The sequence below is a fragment of the Equus przewalskii genome, chromosome 22 (assembly GCF_037783145.1).
Source record: "Equus przewalskii isolate Varuska chromosome 22, EquPr2, whole genome shotgun sequence".
In the NCBI taxonomy this organism is placed as follows: domain Eukaryota; kingdom Metazoa; phylum Chordata; class Mammalia; order Perissodactyla; family Equidae; genus Equus; species Equus przewalskii.
Genome location: NC_091852.1, coordinates 19,594,844 through 19,622,841, shown reverse-complemented (window position 1 = coordinate 19,622,841; position 27,998 = coordinate 19,594,844). Strand labels below are relative to the sequence as shown.

The 27,998-nt window shown below is 44.7% G+C and overlaps 1 protein-coding gene across 2 annotated transcripts in view; it reads left to right on the top strand.

Annotated features, from left to right (window-relative positions):
• Positions 1-27,683, top strand: part of ENTREP1 (endosomal transmembrane epsin interactor 1) — a 62,178-nt gene extending 34,495 nt beyond the window's left edge. For both annotated transcript variants that reach the window (XM_070590747.1, XM_070590746.1), the window contains 9 exons: positions 3,509-3,619; positions 10,479-10,607; positions 12,074-12,181; positions 12,291-12,424; positions 19,120-19,249; positions 19,422-19,500; positions 20,844-20,996; positions 23,240-23,529; positions 26,786-27,683. In XM_070590747.1, coding sequence (XP_070446848.1) covers positions 3,509-3,619; positions 10,479-10,607; positions 12,074-12,181; positions 12,291-12,424; positions 19,120-19,249; positions 19,422-19,500; positions 20,844-20,996; positions 23,240-23,529; positions 26,786-26,989 — 1,338 coding nt within the window. In that variant the 3' untranslated portion in view covers positions 26,990-27,683. The remainder of the gene's footprint in view (positions 1-3,508; positions 3,620-10,478; positions 10,608-12,073; positions 12,182-12,290; positions 12,425-19,119; positions 19,250-19,421; positions 19,501-20,843; positions 20,997-23,239; positions 23,530-26,785) is intronic.
• The last annotated feature ends 315 nt before the right edge of the window (positions 27,684-27,998 follow it).

The window sequence follows — 27,998 nt, the reverse complement described above, 5'->3', positions numbered from 1 at the left end:
CCCCAAAACAGGCAGCCACTCTTCTGATTTCTGTCACTGGGATTACTCTGCCTATTCTTGACCTTCACGTAAGAGTAAGCATACGGTATCTGGCTTTCGCTCAGTGTAGTGTCTTTGAACGTCATGTTGTTGTTGTGTATCAGTGGTTTGTTCCCTTTTATTGTTGGAAGTGTTCCACTGTTTGAAAATACCACAGTTTGTTTATTCTCCTGTTGTTGGACATTTGAGTTCTTTTCATTTTTGGTCTGATAGGAAGAAAGCTGCTGTAAACATTCTTCTGTGTCCTTTGTGGGCAATTGCGCTTCCATCTCTGGGTCTCTTCCGAGGAGTGGAATTGAAGGTCATAGGGGTGTTGTATATTCAGATCTTTAGCAGTTTTTTAAATAAAAATTTTATTTTAGAATAGTTTTAAATTTATAGAAATACTGCAAAGATAGTACAGAGAGGTCCTGGATACCCTTTACCCAGTTTCCCCTATCATTGACACCTTACATTAGTAGGGAACATTTCTCACAATTAATGAAATGATATTGATATATTATTATCAACTAAAGTCTATACTCTTCAGATTTCCTTAGTTTTTACTAATGTCCTTTTTCTGTCCATGACACCCTTCTAGGACACCACATTACATTTAGTTGTCATGTCTCCTTTGGCTCCTCTTGACAGTTTCTGAGACTTTCCTTGTTTTTGATGACCGTGCCCATTTTGAGGAGTCCTTGCCAGATATTTTGTAGCATGCAGCTCTAGGATTGTCTGATGTTTTTCTCATGATTAGACTGAGGTTATTATGGGTTTTGGGGAGGAGGACCACAGAGTAAAGTGCCGTTTTCATCACATCATATCAAGGGTACATGCCATCAACATGACTTATCACTGATGTTAACCTTGGTCACCTGGTTGATGCTGTGTGTGTCAGGTCTCTCCACTGGAGAGTTACCCCCCTCCCCTTTCCATACCACAGTCTTTGGGAGGAAGTCACTTGTGCCATCTACACTTAAGAATAGGGAGTTGAAGGCAGAGTATTTCCATAAATTATTTGGAATTCTTCTGCATGAGAGATTTATATTTAATTTTTAAGAAACTGACAGTCTTCTTAAGTGGTGGTACCATTTTATACTTGGAAAAGCAACGCCTGAGAGTCCATGTGCTCTGCATCCTCACCGGCTCCTGCTGCTGTCAGTCTTTCTGATTTTAACCATCCTAGTTTGTGTGAAGTGGTATCTCATTGTTGTTTTAATTGGCATTCATGATGACTGATGATGTTGAGCACCTCTTGCTGTGCTTTTTGTCCATTTCTGTATCTTCTTTTGTGAAATATCTGTTTGAGTCTTCTGCCCAATTTTTTTGTTTGGGCTATTTGTCTTTTTATTATTGAATTGAGCAGTTATTTATATATTCTGGATAAAGGTTCTTCATTCAATATATGCACAAAATATTTTCTCCCAGTCTCTGGCTTGCCTATTAATTTTCTTAACAGTGTTTTTTTTTTTTTGGTAAGGAAGATTGGCCCTGAGCTAACACCTGTTGCCAGTCCTCCTCTTTTTGCTTGAGGAAGATTGTCCCTGAGCTAATGCCTGTGCCAGTCTTCCTCCGTTTTGTATGTGGGACGCTGCCATGGCATGGTTGGGTAAGTGGTGTAGGTCCACGCCCAGCATCCCAACCCACGAACTCCAGGCCACTGGAGCAGAGCACACCAAACTTAACCACTATGCCAGTGGGCCAGCCCCTTTACAATGTCTTTTATTTTTTTATTTTTATTTATTTATTTATTTTTTGAGGCAGATTAGCCCTGAGCTAACTACTGCCAATCCTCCTCCTTTTGCTGAGGAAGGCTGACCCTGAGCTAACATCCATGCCCATCTTCCTCCACTTTATACCTGGGATGCCTACCACAGCATGGTGTGCCACGCAGTGCCATGTCCGCACCCGGGATCTGAACCAGCAAACCTCCGGCCGCTGAGAAGCAGAATGTGCGAACTTAACTGCTGTGCCGCTGGGCCAGCCCCTACAATGTCTTTTAATGAGCTGGATTTAAGATTTTAGTGAAGAGATTTGGGCACCGTGTTGGGAGTAATGGACCCTCACCCATTCTATATCTGATGCTACTAATTGTTAGTTGTGAAGTTCAGTGGTGTGCTGGTGGGCATAAGGATTCTAATCATGCTTTCTTTTCAAGGCATCTGATATTGCCTTAGAAGAAAATTTCCAAAGGGTAGTTCAAGACTTCCCCATAGTAACAATAATTGTGTTGCTATGTGTGAAGATTCCAGATATTTTAGATCTCTTTGAGTAGCAACAGCCAGTGCACAGAAGAAGCCCATGTATGAAGACCATGTTCTATCCTTTGCCAAATCTGCTTTCTAGTTTTCCAAGAAGCTTTGGCATGACCATGAATGACACAGAGTAAGAGGGGCAGGTGCTGTATGCTGCTCAAGTGAAGTCCTATAGACTCTGAGGAATCTAGCCTGGGGACCAGGAGCAGCAGCTGCTGCGAGCATTTTCCCAAGGATCTGATGACCGGGTGTAGAGTCCTTTTACAGATTAACAAAAAGGGAGAGAGGCAGAAGCCAGACTCCTCCTGGAGAGGAAGCAAGATTCCTCTTTGGAAAAGGGCATCATGTGATTATTAAATATTGAGTCATATCATGGTTCTGGGGAGATGCTGCCAAGCTTGACTTAGAATACCAATAATAAAGAATGAGTTTTCTCTATTAGACTCCACATGTTAACTCGTTTGCCTGCCGATTCTGACATCTCAGCTGCCTGAAATGATGCTTGTTTCTAACACTGGCAGTCGTTAGCTCCAATCTTTTATATTTGCTTTCGTATTTGTGATAATGTTTGATGTTGATCGTAATCATAGTTTTCAAGTTGAAAAGCCTTTGGAGTCTCAAATTTGAGCTAATACTGAATATTGGCTTCTTAGTTGATTTCCGTCAGTTCTTAATTATTTAGGGTAATATTTGTAATTTTTAACTTTGCAGAAAAGTACATGGAAGATCCTGATACACTTTTTCTTTAGTACCTAAACTGTTCAGAACTGACAAAAGACTCCTCTATTTTCACTTGTATACTGTGATTTCTGGCTAATAATGGCTCTGAGCTCCTTGTTTTCCCTGGGTTCTGCTTATATTCTAGAATTCTCCATTTGTCTACTTACCCTTGATCCTGCAGAACTCGGAAACAATAACAATGGCTCAAGGAGGAACTAGTCGTATCTTAATGTAACGTACAGATAAAAGTTAAAGAAGTCAGAACACCCTTGTTCACAAAAAGGAAAGAAAATAGGGGCTTGAAATTATTGAGAAGACTTGAGAGTCAAAGGCATCCTCAGCACAATTTTAACAGTTCTAAAATATGAAAAAAAAGTTTGTACATTAAAAATGCGGTTCTGATTTTTTTTAAAGAAAGTTTCCTCTAGGGTGAGAATATGAGTTTTTATTGAGATGAAACTCTGAATTCAGCTGTCGTCTTTTTCTAACTACCTATTTTCTCGCCATTTCAGGTGAACCTCTTCGTGCTGCTCTCTGTGGTGTGCGTCCTCTTAAATCTAGCTGGATTTATCCTAGGCTGCCAAGGGGCCCAGTTTGTGTCCAGCGTGCCCAGGTGTGATCTGGTAAGCAGTCTTCAAACATCGTTGTATGTCTGGGCCGACGCTGGCCCGTCTAGCTTTCTTGTGCTGCCAGCACTAGGCGACAGTCCTAAAGTGAAACCTGAAGTTGGTAAAAGGAAAGCTGCCTGCTGATTCTTTTAGTCAGGCTGTCAATTATTTTTTCCAAAGCAGGGACCAGCCAGCATAACCCCAGTAATGTAATGCATCATTAGTTAGTGAAAGGATGGATCCGGTGTCCACGATCAATATCTGTCTGCTCTCATCTAAAGAGGGAAAATGGATATGATCAGAGTACAGGTCAGCCGTCCTTTAGCCAAAACCTTTGCAGCCGGTGTGTTTCAGTATTCAGAGGTTTTCCTTTAGAAAGATAAATGTGACACATACACTATTTATTCAGTGGCACTGTCAGAGTATAATCTGAGACTTTCGGTTTTCAGAGCTTTTTGGGTTTCAGAATTGTGAATAAGACGTTGTGGACCTGTACCATCTCTGAGTTAAAAAAATTTTTTTAATTGTGGTAGACTACATGTAACATAAAATTTACCATCTTAGTCATTCAATAGTGTTGAGTACATTCACACTGTTTTGCAACCAATCTCCAGAACGCTTTTCATCTTGCAAAACTGAAACTCCGTACCCGTTAAACAGCATCTCTCCATCCCCTCCTCCTCCAGCCCCTGGCACCCACCATTCTACCTTCTGACTCTGAACTTCACTGCTCTAGTTTCCTGATACAGGTGGAATGGGACAGTGTGTCTTTTTGTGACTGGCTTATTTCACTTAGCATAATGTCCTCAACATGTCCATGTGTTGTAGTGTGTCGGAATTTCCTCCCTTTTCTAGGCTGAATGATATTCCATTGTATGTATATGACACATTTTGTTTACCCACTCATTCATCGAAGGACACTTGGGTATTGTGGCTAATGCTGCCATAAAAATGACTTTACAGATATCCGAGACCTTGCTTTCAATTCTTTTGGGTATATACCCAATTTCCGGCCATCTTTGTACTTTTTAAAAGCACTTCTCCATAGCAAATATCTCCCTGTGACACAAAGCAAAAGAAATGGACTCTTTAGTCTATTTGGAACTTGGTTACAGAGCAGTCTCATCGTTTCAAAACCAGCGGGATGCAAGCAAAGAAGGCTGTCACATTTCTCATAACGCTGTGGAAAGCCCTTGTGGTGACCTTCCCAACAGGAAAACTCCCCAGGGACGCCCTAAAAACCTGTTGCTCTCTCTTAACAATCCTTTACAATTTTTTTTATTTTTTGATCAAGCCATTCCATTGCTTAATAACCTTAACGTATGGAATCACAGGCTCCCAACCTTTTCTGGTTTTTAAGGCTCTCTGAGACGTGCCTTCATCCTGCCCTCTCACCACAGCTGCTCACACTCCCTGTCATTGAGCTCCAGCCTGCACATTGGTACTAGGCTCCTGCCCTACTTTCTTATTTCTAACGATGCTGTCTCTCCTCCCAGAATCCCCTCTCCCTTACTTCCCTGCTCATCCAAATGATACCAGTCTTTTAAAGCCCTAGTCAAAGATTATCTCCTTCAGGAAACAGTCCCTGATCCCCAGAGAAGATCGTCTTCCAGAATATCCTCTCTGCACATCTCTTAGGCATTTATCCTTTTCCTTTTGGGGCTAAAGATATTCGTACACCTGTTTTCTCTCTTCTTCTGGGGCAAGAAAAAAATTTTGAACAAAGCTGGGTTTTCCAATAACTAATCACACAGCAAATAAGAAAGGGGCAAAGAAAAAAGATACAGGCTGGAAGGGAAAAGTCCTGATACATTGAAAGACCATTTGGCAAAACTGCAGCATCTGCTATATGTAGGACACTGGGCTAGAGGCTGGAGTGAGTAGAAAGAAGAGTCACCATTGTTTCTGACCTGGAACTTGACTGCGTAGCAAGAGGAGGAGGGTGAGCTGGCAAATGCTTGCTCAGTATTTGTGGAGGGAATGAGTAAACGCCCAACTGCAAAGCATGGTAGACTGTGATTGCGTCAGAGTGAGACCCAGTACTCCGGGGGTGCAAAATGAGAAGGGCTTCTGTCCATGGGAAGATGGGGAAAGGCCACCTGGAATATAGGTATTTGAGATGGACCTTGAACAATGAATAAATAAAGGGAGTGGGTAGAAACCAAGAGAGGAGAGGATTCCAAGGGCAGTGGTCAGAAGTCAGCTTAGCGGTTAGATCATTGATGGCTCTGGAGAAAACAGTAGCCAGATTGCAAGGGGTAAAGGTATATAGTTGACTTTCCTGAGAAATTCTGTGCTTCTCTACCCTGGCTTCCCATTAGAATCACCCAGGGTAACTTTTTAAAGAATACCCAAACTTGGGCCCCATACCTAGAGATTCTCAGTTGCCCTGGAGTGGGGGGCTGGGCATCAGTATTTTTTTAAGCTTTTAAGTGTATTTTTAATTAAACTTTTTCCCGCCACAAAACCAACGCTGTAATTATTTCTGATTATGTAATTGTAAAAATTTGGACAAGCCATAAAAATATAGGACAGAACATAAAAGTCATTTGAAAACTCGCTGAGATAGTACAGTTAACCATTTGACTATTTTGGGGCACATCTCTTATGCATAAAAGTGCACATAATTTTCCATCAGCGGGACCATATCATAATTGCTGTTTTCATTAGGGAGGCTACTTGACAAATGAAGACCTTCTAGGGGACGAGATGCTCTCCTCTCCTCTTTCCCTCTCCACCCACATCAATCACCCCAAATTCATGGTAACAAGCTGGGGAGTTTCCATTCATGTTTCATGCTCATATAATCTTACATAAATCTGTGTGGGGTAGGGTTATTCATGATTTATGTTTCTAAAATGAAGTGTATTGTATCATTTCCCTGCATATTCTTTTTCTCACTTAAAGGTATATTACATATAGATCTAACACTTTTTTTCCTTTAACAGGTTAATTCTCTATTGTTGTCTGTTGGGTTTGGGTTTTGACCAATAGAAACAATGCTGCCAGAAGACCATTCTGCACAACCCGTGAGGGCTGTTGCCTAAGTGGAGTAGGCTCCCAGGACAGGGATTATTCTTCTGTTTGTCTTCTTTTTTATTACACATTCAGCCATTTGATGACTCTATCCATTTTTTTAAAAAATTGAGGTAAAATGTACAAACAGTGAAATGCACAAGTCGTAAGTGTGCAGTTCATTGAGTTTTGACCAATGGATACATTCATATTGACAAATGTGTACACATGTATACACCCCAAACAAGATCCAGAACATTTTCATCACTCTAGAAAGTTCTTTCTTATCTTCTTTCAAGCGATCTCTACTCTCTTATTTGAAATCACTGCTCCAGTTTCTTTCACCATAGATTAGGTCTGCCCGTTCTGGAACTTCATGTAAATGGAGTCGTATGTTATGTACTTTTTGTATCTGACTTATTTTGCTCTGCATAATGTTTTTGAGATTCATCCATGTTTTTGTGTTGTATCAGTTGTTTGCTCTTTTTTTTTTTTTTGCAAAGCAATATTTCATTGTATAAAAATATCATAGTTTGTTTTATCCGTTCTCCTGTTGATGGACATCTGGGTTGTTTCCAGTTTGGGATATTATGAACAAAGCTATTGTGAACATTTTGTTTAGTGGATTTTTTTTGTGTGTGTGGGCCTGTTTTCATTTTTCTTAAGTAAACACATAGGCGTGGAATTGCTGGGTCATGTGGTAAATGTATGTCTAACTTTGTAAGAAACTGCTGAACCGTTTTCCAGAGTGGTTGACGAATAAGTATTTTTAATTTAAAGTGGATAGCTAGTTCCTTTGTTAAAGGGCTTCAACTCACATTTCTACCAGGGACCCTCCACTGGCAACAAATGTTCCTCTCTCCATAATTTTTTGCCCATCTGATGGGGCTAACGTGAGATCTCGTGGTTACTTTAATTTTCAGTTCCCTGTTTGCTAAAGATAGCATTGCCATTTTTGAAAACTCCCTGAAACATTCTAGTGTGCAGCTTGGGTTGAGAACCGCAATACTGGATGATGAATGGGAGGAAGGAGAGGATGAGAGCTGCAGGTCAGGGTATCGAGGCGAAGGGTGGATGTTTTCCATTTGGGATTGGGGAGGCTTGAACAGGTTTATAGCAGATGGTTAGAGAGATTGAAGAGAAATTACAGTAAGTTTTCAGAAATATTGGGCAGAGATGGGATTAAGAAGGGAGGTAAAGAATTGGGAATTGGAAGAACAAGGAACGCAAAACACACAGTGGCCTAGAACCATTCTGTCCAGAGCCTCAGAGCATCCCTGTGTCAGCTGCGCACGGTATTTGAAATTCATTAGCATTTGCAAATAGCTAAACTTTCAAGTAGTCTTGTTTAAAGGGATTAACCATCACCCATCTGGAAAATTTTGCTGTCCACACTGGCTTACGCCAGAGTTTCCACATAGCTGGGATTGCCGTATATTTCCATATATTTGGATGTTGTGTGAATAATGCAGCCACGTGTGTGCCGCCCACACAGGCCTGGTTTCTCCCTTAACTGAATGTCTTGTATCAAGACTGGACTCGTGTGGGAAGGGAGTACGTTGTAAGATGACACCTGGTATTGCCCGAAGGAGGTAGAATCCTCTGGAAAGATCTTGAGGCTTACACAAGTACAAGACATAGAAATTGCACTGCGTCCTGTTGAAGGAAGCGAGCCTGGTTCCTGTTTGGGGAGGAGAGGGCCTTGTGTACAGGAGCAGAGTAGAGGCTGATGCATCGTCTCCATTAGCTGCTCATTCTACTAAATAGTGTTGTTAGTATGAAAACAGGAAGTTCTCAGTAAGAGACTTTGAAGCCCAGTGGGAGTCATATTTACCTGCTGGATTTAGCCTACTGTAAGGACACTTATTAATTATGGAAGAGAGGCCAAGGGAAAGCCAGTGAGCCCTGAGAGGAAAGGAAAGTTCCACCTGCCGAGACCCTGCCTAGAGAGATCCTGTCTGCGTGGCCAAAGTGGGTCTACTTTAGAAGGCAAGAATCTAGCGTGGCTATTAGCAGCAGGATGTGTCTTCAAATGTGAGACAATGGAAGAAAAATTCAAATACAGTCAGCCTCGTGCCTTTGTGTGTGTGGGGGGGGCGCAGTTGTGGATGTGGGTGTGGGGCGTAGCTGAGATCACGATTTCCATGGACAAACCAGGACAGGACAGAAACCAAGTGGGAATGAACTGATAGATTATGGAGCCCATTGAGGTAACTCTAGTTGTAATTCTTTGTGTCAGAGGCAGAATTTATATCAAAATCTGGGCATCCGTGTTTGAGATAAGAATGCATCCCTTTCAATGTGGTTTAAGGACAAGGAATAAAAAATGTTACGACTCCATGGCATTCTGGAAAAGGCAAAACTAACCTATGTGGGGAAAAAGTCAAAACAGTGGTTGCCTCTAGGAGAGTGGGGGCAGAGATTGACGTGAAGGGGCGTGAGGGAGTTTCCTCCTGTGATGGTCTTGTTCTGTGTGTTGATAAAGGTTCGGGTTATACAGGTGTACACACTGCTCAATATTCCTTGAACGTTTCCTTAAGATTTGTGTATGTAAATTTTTGGATGTGTATGTAAACTTCACCTCAAAAGAAAGAGAAATACAAACCAAAAAATGTTGTGCAATGCCTACTGAAATTTTTCCCCTTAGCTTCCTAGTCAACTTGTATTATAAGGAACTAAGTTTTCTCGTAATTTGGAAAAATACCATGAAATTTATTACTATGACTAAAGGGTAAGAATCTTAATTCAGTAAGAAAAAAACCTTTTTTTTTTTTCTGTTTAGTAAGCAAAACATTGTATATGTTCAGTCATTCTTAAAGATTCCTGAAACATTTTGCAGCTAGTGAAGTCAGAGCTGCCTGATGAATTTGACAATTATGAAAGAGGGGTGGCCTTTCCTTTTAGCCAAAAGAAATTAGCCAACTTCAACAGCTCAAGCAGCAGAGCAAGTAAGAATGAGCCTCCACCCTCAATTATGGGTCGTCTTAGCCAAAATCAGATGTTACATATTTTTACAACCCAATTCAAGGGAAACTTAGAAGAGTGATCAAAAGTTTGCAAAACATCTCACTAAACATATATGAGATTACTCATCAGTGATTTATCACGGGAAAACACTGAAGATGTGAATTAAGAATTAAGCCTACCTAGCTTAGGGCTACTGTTTTCCAAGTAGACCTTGTGCTTCTTACAGGCAGGGGGTAGACTGAACTTCCAGGCTCTCTTAGAGCTCAGTGGGGCCATATGATTTGCTCTGTCAATGAAATGTGAGCTGAAGCAATGAGTGTCATTTCCAAGAGAAAGATTTAAGGTAGGGTTCCCAGATTTAGCAAATAAAAACACAGGACATCCAATTAAATTTGAGTTTCAAATAAACAGCTAATAGTATTTTTTTTTTTTACTATAAATATCTCATGCAATATTTGGGACATATTTATACTAACAAAAATGATCTCTTGTTTATCTGAATGCAAATTCAACCAGGTGTCCTGCATTCTATCTGGCAACCCTACTTTAAGTGCCAGTTCACCCTGTGCTCTCCATCCCTGAGCACAGTGATCATCAGTCCTGAGATGGTGGATGCTCCATCACCCTGGGTCCCTAAGGGAATATGATGAGCAGAGTCTCCTGCTGACCTGCAGTGGATGTGTAGTGTATTCGAGCAATAACCTTGGTTGGTTAAGCCACTGAAATTTGGGGGCTGGTTGTTACCACAGCATAGCCTATCCTATCCTGACTGATACAGACATGCCTGACGCTGAACCCTGCCATATCTCATTCTGTAGGATTGGTGCTCTATGGTGTAGCCTGTGTGTTTTTCTTACTAATTAAATTATTGTTCTGCCTTTTCTCCCTTAAGGTGGACTTAGGTGAAGGCAAGATTTGCTTCTGTTGTGAAGAGTTCCAACCAGCCAAATGCACAGACAAAGAAAATGCCTTGAAGCTCTTTCCAGTTCAGCCTTGTAGCGCCGTTCACCTTCTACTTAAGGTACCGCGAATGGAAATACACCATAGAGCTCCCGAGGAAGGCAAAGTTACCTGACAGCTTCCTGCTATGTTACCTCCCGCCAGCAATTACACTGCTGAGAGGATATGAGCAACCCCTCATCACTGACCCAGAGACAGAATGGAGTGCAGAAAGAACCACAGATTATTGGGTGTCTCTTAAATTATGTATGGATAGCTTTCTTTGTGTCCAAGAATTATAGTAAAAAAGACTACGGGAGCCTAAATATATATATGTATGTATGTGGTACATCTACATTTATATACACACATATGCATCCATACACATGTCATGTAGCTGCACATACATAATGTGGCCTTAGCAACACCTTTCGATGGCATGCCATTCATCATTGTTCTGATGCTCCTTTGTTGGCTTAAATGAGTCCTGTGGGCTGTTGCATGCTGCTGCTCTATGACACACAGAATAGGGAGACATACTGGCCCGAAAATACAAGAGAAATTCAAGCACATTACCTCTTATTTAAGAGGCAGCACTATGACAAGCCAGGGAGATTAAGAACAAATGATCCCAGTTGAAGAGAAATGCAAAATTCGCCTTTATTAGGGAATTGGATAAAAACTGTGTGCTGACTGAAGGCCCATTAGCCCAGTTGGTGAACCCGGAGGTAGGAGCTTTTGGGTGGCCCACCACTCACCGCCCTCTTTAGATCTTTGTCTCGGGTTTATTTTTTTGTGGGGAAGAGGAATCTCTAAGCGAAGAGAGAGAAGCTGCCAGTTCTCCGGGTTATGTAGGATGTAAAAATGGCCTTCTTTCTTTGGCTTTTGGATTTTTGGTGGCTGAGTCACCCGCAAACTCTCTGAGCCAGGAGTTAGCTTGGGGAAAGCCCCGCTGAGGAGCCAGGACTGTGGCAACAGAAACTTTTGGAATTGCCATTGCTGCTATTTTGAGACGTGTGTTTAGAGGAGAGAAGCCCCATTTACACTCGGCCGGCCTGCCCCCTGCACCGTCCTAGTTGGGTGCCTTGGGCAGCTCTGCCAATTGCTCCTGAAATAGAATCAGTGGCCACAAATTAAGCAGCGTGCCATCCTGGTGGGAGGCTGTGGGAGAGGGGAGGATGGGAATTTGCTGTCACCAGGGACACCAACTTCAGAAGAGAATTTCATTGCTCTCCTGGAAGGAACATTTCCAGACAGTGTTCTGATGCAGAAAGAAATATTGTAGTATCAGGCCTTTCTGGCTCAGGAAGCTTCTAAGATCAGTTTTTAAAATTAAGAAATGCACCCTATTGCGTGAGAGTCATAATAATAAGCAGCATTTACTTCCGAACTTTCTATGAGCGAAACGTCATCTGAGGCCTTCACATGCATTTTCTCATGAGAATTGTCTTACTGGGACAGTATTATTATTAATTTTAAAAGTTTTTGTATTGCATTCTGGTCATCAGCTTTGAAATACTCAGTGGCGTCCCTGTTTCGTTGCTCCAGAAAGTCCTTTTCGCCCTGTGCGCCTTGAACGCCCTGACCACCACGGTGTGCTTGGTGGCAGCCGCCCTTCGCTACCTCCAGATATTTGCAGCCAGAAGATCCTGCGTCGTAAGTCCTTGCGCTGAGCCCGCCCACGGGCCTTTTTGCGCCGTCCATTGCTTTTCTCCCCGAGCCTTTAGAGGGAAGGCGTTAACTGACCGAGGTGCTGTTTAATTAGGACGAATCCCAGATTTCTGCCGAAGAAGTGGAAGAGCACGGACGCATCCCAGACCCCGATGACTTCGTGCCGCCGGTGCCTCCCCCTTCGTATTTCGCCACCTTTTACTCGTGCACACCCCGCATGAACCGCAGGTATCTCCCTCCAGCCCCGCCGGCTCGGTTCTGAAGACTCAGGGGTCTCCAGAACTGGCCGCAGGAGCTCTGACTTCTCTCTTAAACCGCCAAATTGTATTTTTTAGGATTTTCTATTTTCTCCACCCCATCCCACCTCCCACCCCCGCCCTTTTTTTTGTCTGATAAACTTCATGAAACCAAAGAAAAGTCAAACCTTGACCTAAGAATATACTCTTTCAATGTCAATCAGCTTCCTAGGAAAACTGATATCCAGTGAGACAACCGCTGTAATTTGACATGGTTGGGGGCTGCTGTTGCCCTGGAAACGTGCTCAGTTAGGCCAAATCGATGTTCATTATGACACCATCAGCAGGTCCCCAAATCATGAAATTCTTCCCAGCCATTAATAAAAGATTAATTATTAATTACGTCTCTCTGGGCTAGAAAAAAGAGACACCATGCCTATTTTCCTTTTCAAATTCTGGCTCAAAATTTGATCGCCTGTTTTGTAAATCTCAGGAATTATTATTTGTAGGATGAAAGGCTGCATGTGTTTGGTTGGTGAGCACAGTGATTTCATTTATTCATTCAACAAGCGTTTACTCAGTCCTCTGCTGCTTACTAATCGCTGTGCTGGATTATTGAAATTCAAAATGAGTTAGACTCCCCTCTTCCCTCTATCAAGGAGCTCCCAGTCTAGGTCATTAACAATAAGTGTTGGAAGGATCATGTTAATACTCTCAAGAGAGATTTTGTGTGCACAGAAAGGAGGCCATCTAACCTAGAATGGTGAGTGGGCTGCAGAGAGCTTGAAGGAAGAAGAGTTGGCCAGTCAGGGTGGGCTTCCTGGACGAAGTGATCTTCGGCTGAATTAAAAGGATAAGCAGACGTATGTTTAAGCTTCCAAAAGAAAAATCTCTGAATTCTGCAGGAAGGCTAGTGTCTCTAGGAATTTCTACTTCTTTTTTTTGCGGGGGGGGGGGGGGGGAGGGGGAGGGTTCTATTGGCTTATAACATTGCATAAATTTCAGGTAGGAATTTCTCCTTTTCACTCCCTGAAGTACCCCTGGAGATGTGTCAAATTTGGTGCCAGGCTTGGGGCTTTTGGAAATCCATTTTCTAATGCCCAGGGCAGTCATAAGTGACTTTGAAACAGGCCACCATCAGGAGCTACCACCCAGATGCTGTTAAAATTATTTTCAGTGGGTCATCTTCCTGAGTTGTCCCCCAGAGTCACACTTAACCCCCAGCTCCATTCCCTCCACTGCCCATCCACCTAGGCAGAGGTAAAGGTGCCTACAAAGCCAGAGAGAACATCAGCTGGGTGGACAGATGGCCTGGAGTGGACAGCTCAGCCTCCCTGTTGTTCAGGGCGTGGTGTCCTGGATTTCAAAGCTCCAGGGGCCAGGACAGCTTCCCTAGTCCCTTAGGAAACCAGCCAAGAATTGCAGGGGCCAGAGAGACGTAACAACAAAACACGTATTCTTTGTGTACCATAGGACATGTTTGCTAAGACCTTAGCCCAATCTGAGGCTGTCTGCAGAGAACACTTTGGAAGATAGTAAAAATGCCTATTTCATGGCTGGGAAAAGAAGTGCCCTCTTCAAGAATTCCTTGGCTCTCTGAGGTTGTGGGTGAGCACTTGGTTGACCTAAGAGGAGGCAACAGACAGATTTAATTTCCTGCAGTGGCAGAAAGGGAAAGTGACTCATGTGGGTTTCGGAGTCTCGGTGTCCAGCAGCGTGTCCCGTAGATGCCTCCCGCCCCCAACCCAGCTGCCCTTCTCCTCTCTTTCCTTTCTCTCCTCTGCTCCTCCATAATAACGTTGAGCAGTGTGGGCATTTCTACTCTTCGGGGACCTGAGTGCAACCCTGGCTTTGTCCCTCTAAGTCCTGAGACAGACTCTGGCCAAATCCAGGTTGGAAGAAGACAGACTAGCTTCTCTCATCAAGGGCTTTCCCCTTCAGAACTTTCCGGAAGGAACGCAGGGGAAGGTGTTAAAGCAAAACACCCTTATGAGAAAGAAGACACTGCTTGGCCTAAAATAGAGACCTGGAGCCCTAGATCGCATCTCCAATGGGCAAACACTGTCATTTTTGGAAATTCTGCGAATATGAGAGTGCAGCCCACTTTCCTTTTTGAAACGGCTAAATTTATTCACCTTTAGATACATAGTCTATCAAAGATATTTTTAAATTTGACCGACTTTGCTAGATTCTCAGGATGAATCAACTTTAGTGACACTAGCTGTTTAACCTCCATTGGTAATTTTCTTTCTCGTAAGCAGGCAAGCGAGAAGATTAGTGAATGTGTACGTTAATACTTCCACAACCAGTTATGTTAAGAGTTTTCACACAATAGAGCCTCGCTGTTTCCTGTAAGGTATTCTGACCTCTCAGAAGAGGTCTATTTATTTAACATCTATAAATACAACCACTTTGTGCATTGGTACCTGCTTGAGAAAGGGCTTCTCAAGTTACTGCCATAAACTGAAGCCGGACTATGGTCAAGGCTTCTGTCCAAAGTTGGGTTATCTACTTTGTGAATTGATTTGTAAGTACAGGAGTGGGCTCTGCACCCCATCTCCACTATTCCAGGGAGTCCCCCATTCTCAGACATTGGCTTGAGCCAGGAGTCAAAAAGGAGAATCTCTGCCTATTTCATGAATGTGGACCTGGTTGTACTTGGAGGATGTTACCTGTTATAGAAAATTGGAGTGTGAGGGGCTGGGAGACAGGATGACATGGCATTTCTTAAAGGGAAAGACACCACCACCCACCCATTTCCTTTCCTAACAAGCTTCAAAACCCAAAGTCAAGTGGAGCCAGGCTGTGCTTGCGGTTGACTCAGTGCTCAGCCATTGGGGGGGTGCACCTCTGCCTCCTGCCCCCTCCATGAGCACCAACCCTACCACCGTGTGCCCGGTGAAAGGGCACAGCTTTTCCAGTCACAGAGGAGGATCACTCTTTGGTCCAGGGCATATTAGTTGCTCCGTCAGCCTCGGATGAGTTCTCAAGGCCTATTTGTAGCATCAAAGCAGAAGGTATTTTGCATGATTCCTTTGGGTTTCTTACTCGTCCTTAGTGCTCGTGAGCATGAACCAGTGAGGGGTTCCTGGGGACTTTGGGGTGAACCTGAAAGAGCCCAGGCTCTCCAGTCTCTTAAAAGGGTGACCCTGGGCCGATCTCTTACCATTTCTGAGTCTCAGTTTCCTCATCCACTTGCCTTGTCATGTGGTTGCTGAGAAGATTTTTAAGAGACAATGGGCATAAAAAATCTTTTTAAAAATAAAAGCTCATACCGTGTCTACCACTGTTAGATGCACGGTTTACAACGTTCTTGCCTGTGTCTTACTCTTAAGAAACATTTAGCCCTTAATCTTAACCCTACCTTATCAGGCAGCAGTTTTCTAGACACCCATTTTTTTTTTTAATTTTTATTGCTTTAATGATAGGTTACAATCTTGTGAAATTTCAGTTGTACATTATTGTCTGTCAGTCGTGTTGTAGGTGCACCCCTTCACCTTTTGTGCCCACCCCCACCCCATCTTTCCCCTGGTAGCCACTAATCTGTTCTCTTTGTCTATATTTTTAAATTCCTCATATGAGTGGAGTCATACAGAGATTGTCCTTCTCTATCTGATTTATTTCACTTAAGATAATTCCCTCAAGGTCCATCCATATTGTTGCAAATGGGACGATTTTGTTCTTTTTTACGGCTGAGTAGTATTCCATTGTATATATATACACCACATCTTCTTTATCCAATCATCTGTTGATGGGCACTTAGGTTGCTTCCATGTCTAAACACCCATTAATAAAAATCTGATCCCCTTTCCTAGATGTTCGAGGGTTTTCATTTCAGCCACTGTGATCCATGTCCTTTGGCAGTGGTCTCAGTCCTGGCTGTGCTTTGGAATCACCTGGGAGCCCTGACAATATACCTGGGCAATGAAAGCAGAATTTCTGGAGGTGAGGCCTGGGCCATGCATAGTTTCAAAACCCTCCCAGGTGATTCTACTCAATAGCTAGGGTTGAGACCCATAGGGATCAGGAAAAAAAAAACCTGCCAGGAAATAGTAGACCCATTTCCCTCCATAGATCTTTATTTACCCAAAAGAGGTAAAATAAAGAAGAGCTGCTTACTAGGAAAGGAACTTTCCTTCTGCATCAACTCTAGCAGTGTCTTCCATCAAAATGAGGCTTTTCTGGTCATTTTAATAGCCACCATAGAAACCATTCATTTTGTGGCTAATTTAGATAAAGTGTGCCCCCGCGCCGCCCCCAGTTTTCCTTCTTGAAGAGATCCTGTAGTAGTTTAGGATCTAAAATGGAAGCCCATTTCTCTGACCTCTTGGCCCTGAGCAAGCCCTCTCTCCTCAGTGAATGTCTAGGTACGCACTGGGTTGGCAATATGAAACAGAGACCGCCAGCTAACAAGCAATCAGGCAAAGCTGGGGGCTGAGCCTGCCCGGCAGGGGCACCGCAGAGAAGAAATGCACGGGGAGTTGGCCGAGGGGTAAGGTCAAGGGTTTGTAAGTGCTAGAAAGATGGCTCAGGGGTTATGCTAATTCAGAATTGACTCGTAGCCCTCTGGGGAGGACGAAGGAGTCTATAGGTCTCATTGAGTAAAACAAGTCTCCTTGTTCATGGGTCAGGAAAGAGTCTTCACTTAGGTCCCGGAAGGCTCTGGATTCCTGGAGTCACTCGGTGTTTATAGTCCATAAACAGCTCTGACTGACATGGAGAGTTGGCCTGAAACCTGTGGCAAGTGCTGCTGTAAGGGGTGGATGTGCCTGTCAGGATAACTGTCCCAGGACCCTCCCACCACCCCAGGGAGGGAGCCGTGCTGGTACCTCTCCTCAGCCGAGTGCGGTGTTGTGCACTGAGCCCGCGCACATCCCGCCCTGGGTGTCAGCGCCTGACGTCCTCCTTCCCTTTAGGTCACATGCGGGTGAGAGTCTTGTTTCTGAGCGAAGATTAAGGGAGAAAGGGGGAGCTTTCTCACTGTTTCGTTCAGGCTGCAGAAGTCTCATTCTTCTGAATCCTGGAATTCCAGAAGTTTTATTGTTAGGAAGAAAGAACATCATATCTTTTTCAACTTTTTTCCTCCACCAATTGGATTTTTATAAGGACACAAGGAATGAAATCAAACAACCATAAATCCAGAGAGCACCTTTCTGGAACAACTGGTCCCCTGCATGCACCTGCCCCAGGATCTGTCTTTTCATCAGTCTGCTTTCATTTAGGCCCATTTTTGCATTTCAAGAACAGACGTTGAACTTTTATTATCTCTTTCAATCATTCTTTAATATTCCATGGCCTGAGTACAGGTTTTTTGGTCTTCTGTGTATTTTTTTAAATTGAGATATAATTGACACATAACATTAATATTAGTTTCAGGTGTACAACATAATGGTTCAATACTTTTGTATATCGTGAAATGTTCACCACAGTAAGTCTGGTTAACATCCATCACCATACATAGTTACAATTTTTTTCTTGTGTTAAGAACTTTTTAGCTCTACTCTCTTAGTAGTAGATCTAACTTTCATACATATAATACAGTATTACTAACTTTAGTCACTATCCTGTACATTATATCCTCAGGACTCATTTATTTTACAACTGGAAGTTTCGTCAAAAGGTACAAGCTTCCGTGTATTTTTTTTTCTTCTCCTCCCCAAAGCCCTCCAGTACATAGTTGTATATTCTAGCTGTAGGTCCTTCTGGTTGTGGCATATGGTACGCCACCTCAGCATGGCCTGATGAGCAGTGCCATGTCCGTGCCCAGGATCTGAACCGGCAAAACCCTGGGCCACCAAACTAGAGCGTGTGAACTTAACCACTTGGCCATGGGGCCGGCTCCCCCATGCATTTTTAACTATTATTTTAAAATTTAGGTTCTTTGTTATCTAGATTATGCGTGTGTATGTAATTTTCTGTGAACACTGCCAGAAAATCTTGTGGGTTTTTTGTTTTTGTTTTTTGCTGTTGAGGGTCCCTCACCCACAGGACAAAAACCACAGTGCCTCGTGGAGCACCCGCTCCATCCCTGCTTGCTGAAGAACCACATTTAGGAAGAGTCACTGGGATTCCGCCTGCAGTGTGCTGCTTTGTCTCTGAGCTATGATAGTCGCTTTTTTTGGAAAAATTAATTCATCCTTTCAAATATTTATTTAACAAATAGTGAGTTTCTACCATGAATCATATATTAGGGAAACTCAGGCAAGAAACTTGTGTCGTGTACTAATGTAAGAAATAATTGAGTTTCCCTGAGTCCCTAGTTTTGTTTTTTTCTTTAGTTGAGGTGAAAGTCATGTGATATGACGTTAGCCATTTGAAAGGGTACAGTTCAGTGGCATTCAGTACATTCAGGGTATGATGCAACCATCACCTCCATCTAGTTCTAAAGCATTTCATCACCTCCAAGGAGACCCCGTACCTGGTAAGCAGTCACTCCCCGTTCACCCGTCCTCCAGCTGCTAACAACCACTTTTCTGCTTTCTGTCTCTGTGGATTACTGTTTGCTTTTTGACTAGTGGATTTAAAAGATTATTCTCCCGCTCCTGAGCCAGGAGACTGTGTGGGTGAGTGGTTTTCCCCACTATCAGTGGGTAGCCGTGTCGCGGCAAAGGCCAGCATGCAGTAGCCCCCAGGGTCAGATGGCCGGTCTGTCGAACATGCTTCCTGACGCCAAGATGCTTTTCCTAGGATGGTTGCTCCTGATGTTATTCCACTGCCGCACATCTACGGAGCACGAATCAAAGGTGTGGAGGTGTTCTGTCCTCTGGACCCGCCGCCTCCCTATGAAGCTGTGATGAGCCAGATGGACGAGGAGCAGGTACTGTCCGTAGAGTTTCTCTTTGATACGTTGACCGCAAGTACGCAAATCAGCACATCACACACAGAACAAGGGGGCGACGGTGCCCTGCAGATCTTTGTAAGTTCACTGGCATCCAGATGGGGATTCAAATGAATATCAACAAACGTCCCTCTTTTTTCCTGTGCTGCAGGGATCTTCATTCCAAATGCTGGAAGGATCAGAAGCTTCCAGCAGCCTGTTGGAACCGATCTGCACACCAGTGACTCAAGGTAATAAATACGTCGTCGCTGCCCAAACTCATGATCCAGTAGATGAAAACATAATAATGATCTGCATGGGATTTTGTTGGAGGTCAAATATCTTGGAGGAAAACAGTTCAAGCTACATCCTTCTTTCCAGGTGCAAAAATACTCTCAACTCTTAGGGCTTACAAATGGGAGATAATGTGTGATCAGAAATAAAGGTATCCTTAGAATCTTTTATGAATAACCAGCTGCTGCTCAGAGACCTCTGAAATGGATTACAGAGTTGAATTTGGCATTCCTGTGTTTTCCCATCTAAGATTTTCTTTCTCCTCTTAAAGGAAGATGGGCTCTTTTGGGGGGAGGTGGAAAAAAGAGTTTCGTGTATTGCAGAGTGATTTGCTGTGAGATTGTGCTGTCATTTATAACCTAGGGCCTAGGTCATGCTGCCTTAACACGTAGTGAATTCTGATTTTCAGTCCTGCATTAAATACTAGGGTCAGTTTACATTCATCCTTGTCATTTAAGGGAGCCTTGGTACAGCTTTCTCTCTTTGGAGAGGTTTTAAATGGCCCAGAGAACGGTCCACCAGGAGAAAATTGCAATGCTGATGAATAATGGATCAGCTATTAGCTATTTTGGATGGAGGTGATTTTTCAGCAGCACCCTCAGGAAGGGCCTTCTGCTCTGTTCACCTTCCATCTTAAGTAGAATTATGCAACAGTGTTCTTTTTCCTAAGTGTTTATAATACTCCATTTCCTTAAAAAACTCCCCCACACCACAACTCAGACTCACAACCGATTTGATTTTCTTTTCGTGAGCAGAAGCCATCCAATTCCAGAGCAGTTTGACTGATCCATTTTGTGGCCACTGGCTGTTTACGTTAGCTTTCTGGGGGTTTCACAGCCCGACCTGCAGACCCCTGGTCTGCAGCCCCCAGGGCAGCCACGTCCCCTGTGCGAATATTCCCTTCTGCCGAACCAAGCTCATCCTGAATTGTCGGAAGCTATAAAATGGCCAGGCGCTTTCCAGGGCTGCCCCAGGATGCCTCACTGGAGGAGATTCTAAGCACCTTTAGGAAAAACTGACATTTTGGCAGAGCTTCTTTAATTTACTCTTGGCTTTAAAGTTTTTGTTTGTTTGTTTTAGGTTGTGGAGGGGTGCTTTGGAAAGGCTGTATTTCCCATAGTGCAGGGAAATAAAAACTTACGGGGCCGGCAGCCGAAGCCGGGGTTGTTAACTGTATCACCCTCGCCCCGGCAGGTTTGGGCTCACCCTGTCTCCTGCCCAACACTTTGAAGGCTGCAGCTGGTGAGATAATTCTCCTCTTTTAAATGTTTCTCCTCTTTTTTTAAAAAAAAAATTTCAGGTGGGGACATTCCTAACGCACCTGGAGAAGAAAGCACATTCATATCAACTCCCAACACAAACCAGCTACAGCCCGCGAGAAGCCGGAGGGCCCTCCCGCCCCTGAGGACGCGATCCAAGAGCGACCCTGTGCTCCATCACTCTGAGGAGAGAGGTGACGTCCTTGCCCAAGCTCTTCTGGGCTTTTTTGACTCAGTGGGCCAGGTGAGAGCAGGGGGCTCTGGCCAGCCCAGGCCCTGCAGTTCATGAGATCACCTGAAGGAGTTAAGAGGTCTTGAGAAAATCAGATATTCTACATGCACGCTAGGAGTATGTATCTGCCACATCTTTTAAGGCTGGTAGGGTGTTTTTCTTTTCAAGTCATTGTCATCAAAAGCGTTAGGTTGCACACGTTACCGTGTTAGGTACTACACAAAGAAAATAATGCAAACCTAGTTCTGGCTTCTAGATGCTGGCAATCTTGTGGGAATAAATATTCTTTCCCGAGGAGAAAGTCAAAGGGGAGGTTTTTTTAACTCCCTCTTCTATAATTTGATATTACTTATCTCTTTCCTGTGTATGATGAGATTGAATTATTCAAATCTGACCTTGTTTTAAGAACTTTGGGTAGAGTGAAACCCTCACACCCCATCTCTCTCCCTCTCTGTTTTGAGTTTGTTTGTGTATAGATGTTATTCGAATAATTTTAAATTTTAAAAATTTAAAATAACAACAGCAAGTCTTTTTTCTGAATATATGAGTACATGAACATCTCCAAATATCTCTTCATTGTAAACAATCTTACAAAATAGAGAAGATAGAGGAAGAAAATGAAAATCTGTAATCCCCCAGCACAGGCTTCTTTCGGTGACCTGTTCTGACACGTGGCCTCTGCTCTCCTCAAGCTCTTTGCAAATACAACTTTGTAAACCCTCTTACCCTGCGCTCTCTGGGGCCTTATGTCACCCCCTGGCGGTCTCGGTCCCATTGTGTCCCTCTGACAGCCTGTGTTGTTTGCCGCAGCTCTGGACTGACCGTGTGGGAGCCAGAGAGAACACCCCTCTTGTCTCTACATCGGCTTCTGAGTGCGGAGGAGTCCCACTGCCTGGGACTGAGCCTGCCCCGGCCATCCCAGCGGGCCGGCAGCCTGGTCCCTTGGCTCCCCAGACCCGTCTTCACCGTGGGTTCCTCTGCCCTACCTGGCAAGCTGAGGACTTGAGCTGGCCACCTGCTGGCTTCACCGGGAACTTAGTTGTCTGCACAGCATAGGGAGATCTTTCTGGAAACTTCTGTCATTCTGCAGCGCTACAGGGGCGAAGACCACTCATGTTTACCTGTTAGAGTCCGCCATTGTGGAAGGGACCAGGTTGCGTTCAAGTGACTGTAGTCCCTGACTCTGTCCTCACACACGAGTGTCTGTAGTGAGTGTTTCTGGAAGACTCCGGCTCTGTGACATACACGTGGCACCCTGGGAGGACAGTTGCTAACCCTTGTTTAGAGCTCCTCATGCCTACCTTTCTCCAGAAGAAAGGAAGTGCTCCCCTTCCTCCACCTGTTCTCCCACCCCTGGCTTCCTTTCTTCCTTGAATATCTAAATCCTGCTTATCAGGCCTTTGCAGACTGAGATCTCCAGTGTCGTGTACACTGAAGGCTGCTGGCTGGCTTATGAGCCCGTAGAGACCAGGCCTGAGTTTCACTTCTCCCACTTGATGGTGCAGTAATGTTCTGCCAGACCTTTTCCCCTTGCTCCAATAGGTAGTCGTGGAAATTGGAGCCTGCAGTGGATTTGCCAGGCTCTCTGTGGACTTCCGGAGTGATGTGGAATTTTTCTGCCTAGATTTCTCTTTCTGTAATAGTCAACCATAGAGCCACCTCACAGCTATGGCGTGAGCATCGGTAATGTCAGTACAGTGCCCCTGAGGATGTTTAGGACAAAGGTACAGTCACGGTGCACAGAGCATTCCATTCACCCCCACAAGTCATGTCTCTCTTCGGTCCATCTCTTTAAGTGGCTCCTTCATCCTGCCCCCTTGGAACCTCCTTTCATCCGTCAACCATGTTTGTTCTGCTTGCCCCATCCATCCATCGGTCACCACCCATGACCCTGCTGCTCCGTTGTGGTTTGCATTCTGGGTGTTCTTCTCTCTCATCTGCCTTTACCTTGGAGGTTGTTTTATGTTTTATTTATAAAATGTTTTGGGACATGTCCTGTTGGAACTACGCTTCAGGGAATAAGCTTGTGTCATAGTTGTTTTTTTCTTTCCTTTTCCTTCTGCAAGATGGAAAGCAAGATGTGCATGGCTGTAGCATTTGTCGGGTGGTTTCCACACTGAGTTTAGTGGTCTGTGCTGTTTCCGGTCCAGCTGTGCGCCCGCACGGCCATGGCCAACGGGTCTGTGTTGTTTGTCTCGCCCACAGCTGCCCCCGTGCTCAGCTGTGAGGCTGCGACTCAGACTGAAGGAAGGTCAGATCTGGCCGCGGTGACCTTGAGGAGAGGCTTGCGATCCAGAGCTTCGCGATGCAGACCGAGGTCTTTGATAGATTACAAGTCTTACGTCGACACCAAGCTGCTGGTGGCGAGGTTCCTGGAGCAGTCCTGCAGGATGAGCCCGGACATCCATGAGCTTGTGGAAGACATTAAAGCTGTTTTGAAGTCTGACGAGGAGCACATGGAGGAAGCCATCACAAGTGCCAGTTTCCTAGAACAGGTAGTTTTATTATTCTTATCGGGTGTGAATCAGATAACTTGTTTCCATGGTAGCGGAAGTGGCTTCTCCGATTTCCTGTCCAAGGCGCAGTAAGTTCATGGCCAGTGTATCAAGGGAAATGGGGTGAGGAGGTCTGGGGAGGGAGAGAGAGGAAGCTGGAGCATTTTCTCTTCAGCTCTGGTGGCTTTTCTGCAGCCTTCTTGGTCCAAGAGAAGAGAAGCCAATTTTCCTGGGATGTGGAAGCATGCCTGAAAAGAAAAAGGTTGCAGCTTAGTAAAAAAAATCGAGAGGTACTGGCAGCGTGGAACACATTCAGCATTTGATTTCCTGAGTTGAAAGTTTCCTTGATGTGCCATATCCTTTCAGCCCTTTGGCAGTGATGGGCGCACATGAATTTCCATATTGGCAAGATTCCAGGAGCTTTTCACATTCCCATGAAATATTTGGTAAGATACGTTAAGCTGATAACACTTAAAGGAATAAACACCTTTTCATTTCCATAGATTAAAAAGTACGAAGTAATCCCCTAAACTGAAGCTACCCAGTGAAAAGATAAAATGGGGCATGTAACGTAAGCCATGTGGGTGTCAGGTTTCTTGTCCTCGCTTTAAAGCAAGGGGTTGGACGAGGTGGTCACTACACCTGTTTTTCTGAATGAATGGAATTTCCTCCTGATGAGAACGGGGGATGGGTCACAGCTTTAATTTTCCACCTCTTTTACAAGCGATTACTGGGGCCGGCCCCATGGCCTAGTGGTTAAGTTGGGCGTGCTCCACTTCAGCAACCTGAGTTCATGGGTTTGGATCCCAGGTGCGGACCTACACCACTCGTCAGCCATGCTGTGGCAGTGACCCACATACAAAATAGAGGAAAATTGGCACAGATGTTAGCTGAGGAACAATCTTCCTCAAGCAAAAAGAGAGGAAGAGTGGTAACAGATGTTAGCCCAGGGCGAATCTTCCTCAGCAAAAAAAGGGGGGAAAATAATAAAAGTGATTCCCTTTTAGCTTGTTGCTCTGTGAATGTGGGGTGGTTGTCGTGGCACTCAGTGCACAGTGGCTCACAGGTGTCACCTGGCTGTGCCTATGTGCATTCAGTGCCCAGCAAGTACTTCTTGAGTTGAATTGGGCTGGTTTTCAGGGTCCTTACCAGCTACAGGATCCTAGGTAAATTTTTTAGGCAAATTGACCAAATCCCCTTCTCACCCTCCTTCCTATTGCCCTTTCCACCTGCTGGCCTCTTCTTACAGAATCCAGAAGCCAGATTGTCTCCCAGTCCCTCAGGGGATGCAGGGGAGCAGAAGGCAGTCTGATCCCTTGCATGAACCGTGGACCCTCTTGTTTGCTTTCTAAAAGACCGGTCAGCCAGTGGTCCTGGGTCAGGCTCAGTATCCTGCGTAGGGACATTTACATTCTCGTGTCCCTGGTTACGCCAGATGTCATTCCCTGTCCCCTTCCGTCCATCCAACCCTAAGAGCCCCATAATCAGGAGCAAGCATTCTTAAGCCTCATAATCAGGAGAAGCATAGCCACTTCTCAACGGCTGCCGAGCTCTGGGGAGCTAAGGGCTGGAGCAGCCACCAAGCCATTAGTCTGGATCTTCTGCAAAGTCTTGCTCGCTGGAAAATAGCTCTGGGGAAGAAGAACAAGCACTTACAGTTTAGCAGATGCTATCGCTCTGAATGTTTGCCAGGTCTTTGCGCCCAGACTGGATAAAAGGTCAGCTACTGGCCTTGTTGCAGTAGGTTCTGGCCATGTGCTGGGGCCTTCCCGGACCTGACCCCGGTGGTGGGGATCATAATGCCACACCCATCCGCAGACAACGGAGGCAGGGACAAGGAGAAGGCCCTTTATTTCTGACTCTGCGCAGCTTTGCACATTTTCTCTTTCTCTAGTATTACTAGAGTACGTTTTTAGATCCATTTTAATTTTTACCAATATCAAAACCGTTTGTCTTAACTTACAATAGTCAGCATAGATAGAACCACAGTCAACATCCGTGAATGTTCCAATTTTCTTCTTCTTAATCAGGAGACCAAAGACAGGCCTTAAAGACAAATATAATAATAAAGCATTAGCAAAATTTCATGTCCTATCTTTTGGGGGGATTAACTTTTTAATGATCTTAAAATCTCAGAATGGTACAAACTAAAGTTCATCCCAGTGATAGTTCCGTGATGTTAGGTGGTAACCAAGCACCTGCGTTTTTCCCAAGGGGCTAACAGTGTTACAGGTTGTATAGACGTGACTGTGCAATTTGAAAACATTGTATGTACTGGACAATTCTACCCTCGTCAATCCCAGTTGGATGAGAATTTTCCCCTTTTTTGGACATGTTTACAAAGTAAGTGATATTATGATCCAGCCACGTGCTGCAAACCAATGTTTTAGTCAATGACAGACCACATATAGAATGGTGGTCCGGTAAGATCAGTACCATATAGCCTAGCTGTGTGGTAGGCTGGACCATCTAGGTTTGTGAAGTGCACTCTGTGGTGTTTGCACAATGACAAAATCACCTACTGACGCATTTCTCAGAAGGTATCCCCATTATTAAGCAATGCATGTCTATATTTAAAATTCTGTATTTGGCACACTGAAAAATAGATCCAGCAGGAGAATCATTCTTAAGAGTTTTTACAGATAGATTGGCCTAGTTTTTATGTTGTTTATTGAAGGGTTATCAAATCAATTAGAAGCATCATTGGTTTTGGTTGACATTTTATAAACTCATTACCAGGTCATAGTCCCAGCCCAGTGGTTATCAAATTTTCCAGTACATTGGTATAATCTGGGTTCTTGCTAAAAATACAGGTGCTCGAGCCCCGTTCCAGACTCAACGTGTCAGAATTGCTGGGGGCGGAGCTGGGAATCCATGTTTCTGACAAGTTCCCCTCCTGTCTAGTGATGTGTAGACCCCAGTGAAAATCACTGGCTTAGACCATAGGGAGACTGGAAAAAAGTGATGAGAAGAATGTTAAATATAAAGCAAGAAATTACCATAGGCAATCAGTGAAAGGAGGCAGGTCTGCAGTTGGAACAATAGAAAATGTGGGGAATTTCTTAGGAACTTTAGAAAAGATGCAATGTGTTAAAAATACCTTTGGAATTCCAAGTGGGCTCCACTTTGGGAAAATACCCTTTTTTCTTTCCCAAGGCAACTGAACTAAACATGTCATGGCTGGATTTAGGAGGGAGGTCAGAGGACCATGTCTGGCGGTGCTTAACCTCTCCCCACCCTCTTTGTTCTCCCAAAGATAATGGCCCCGTCGCAGCCCAGCATTTCCAGGGCCCACGTGCTGCCCTCGCGGAGACAGCCCGGCCTGCTGCACCTGCGGAGCTGTGGAGACCTGAGCACCTTTGTCACGGTGGGGAGGCCGAGGGCCGAGAGGAGGCCCCGGCGCGCCGAGGCTGAGAGGCCACACAGCCTCATCGGTGTCGTCCGAGAGACTGTCCTGTGAACCTGTGGGGCTGGGCTCCTGCATCAGCCTGAGGAGCAGGAAGGAAGGAAGACGGGCCCTGGAAGGAGGAAAGCTGCTCCAAGGGGATGGATCCCCTTCCTTACCATGTAGTTTCCTGGCTGGGAGTTGGGGTCTCCCTCTGGGAACTCCTCAGAAGGGGGGCACTCCAGAGGACATTTATTCCCACTCTTTGGCTCCCCTTTGGGTTGCCTAAGGGCATTCGAGGGTGAGCCGGCAGGTTCTTCCAGGCTCACTGGCTTTGGATACCCTGAGCTGGAGGCTGAGAAGACAGCATCTCTCCTTCCGGTGAGGGTCTGTGCCCTGGGGTGGGCGGAAACTGGGCTCATGATTCTTCGCCCACCTCACCTCCGATGGCTCTCTTCCTCGCCGAGGTCTCCCTCATTAGAAGGACAGATCTGCTGGGCTGCTATTTATAGCAGCCTGCGGCCTCCGCTCCTCCGAGAGAGAGCAGTTGGCACGGAAGCAGGATGATTAACCCGATGTTGTGTAGCTGGCAAGCCTCATTTTAGGTCACCCTCAAATCACACTCTCTTTAGGAAAAACGAACCTTTTTTCAGCGACACGTTGTAATGAAAGACATTTAGGGAGAGAATTCTTGTTGATTCCGTTTATTCATGCTTGCAAAACTAGAGACGGCTAAGGCAGAACTGAGAATAAAAATGTTTCCTTTGGACCTCTGGGCTCGCCGGGCGATGTTTGTTTATGCGTAGGCGTCCAGGCCTTACCTGACGAAGGGTTTGCAGCTTGGAGCAGTGGTGGTCAGGTGGACAGGTCCGGGTAGGCCACCAAACCAGCTTAATCTCCAACACACCGGACCCCGCGGGGGTAACAATGCATCCTTCATCCAGCATTTGGCTGACCCGGTTCCGGGAGCTACCTTCTAGGGGGGCCATGAGTACTAGAGGCTGCTGTGACCACAGCCCGAGGTGAAGAGAGAGGTGAGAAGAGCTTCAGGCTGGATTTTAGGCTGACAATCAGATACCATGGG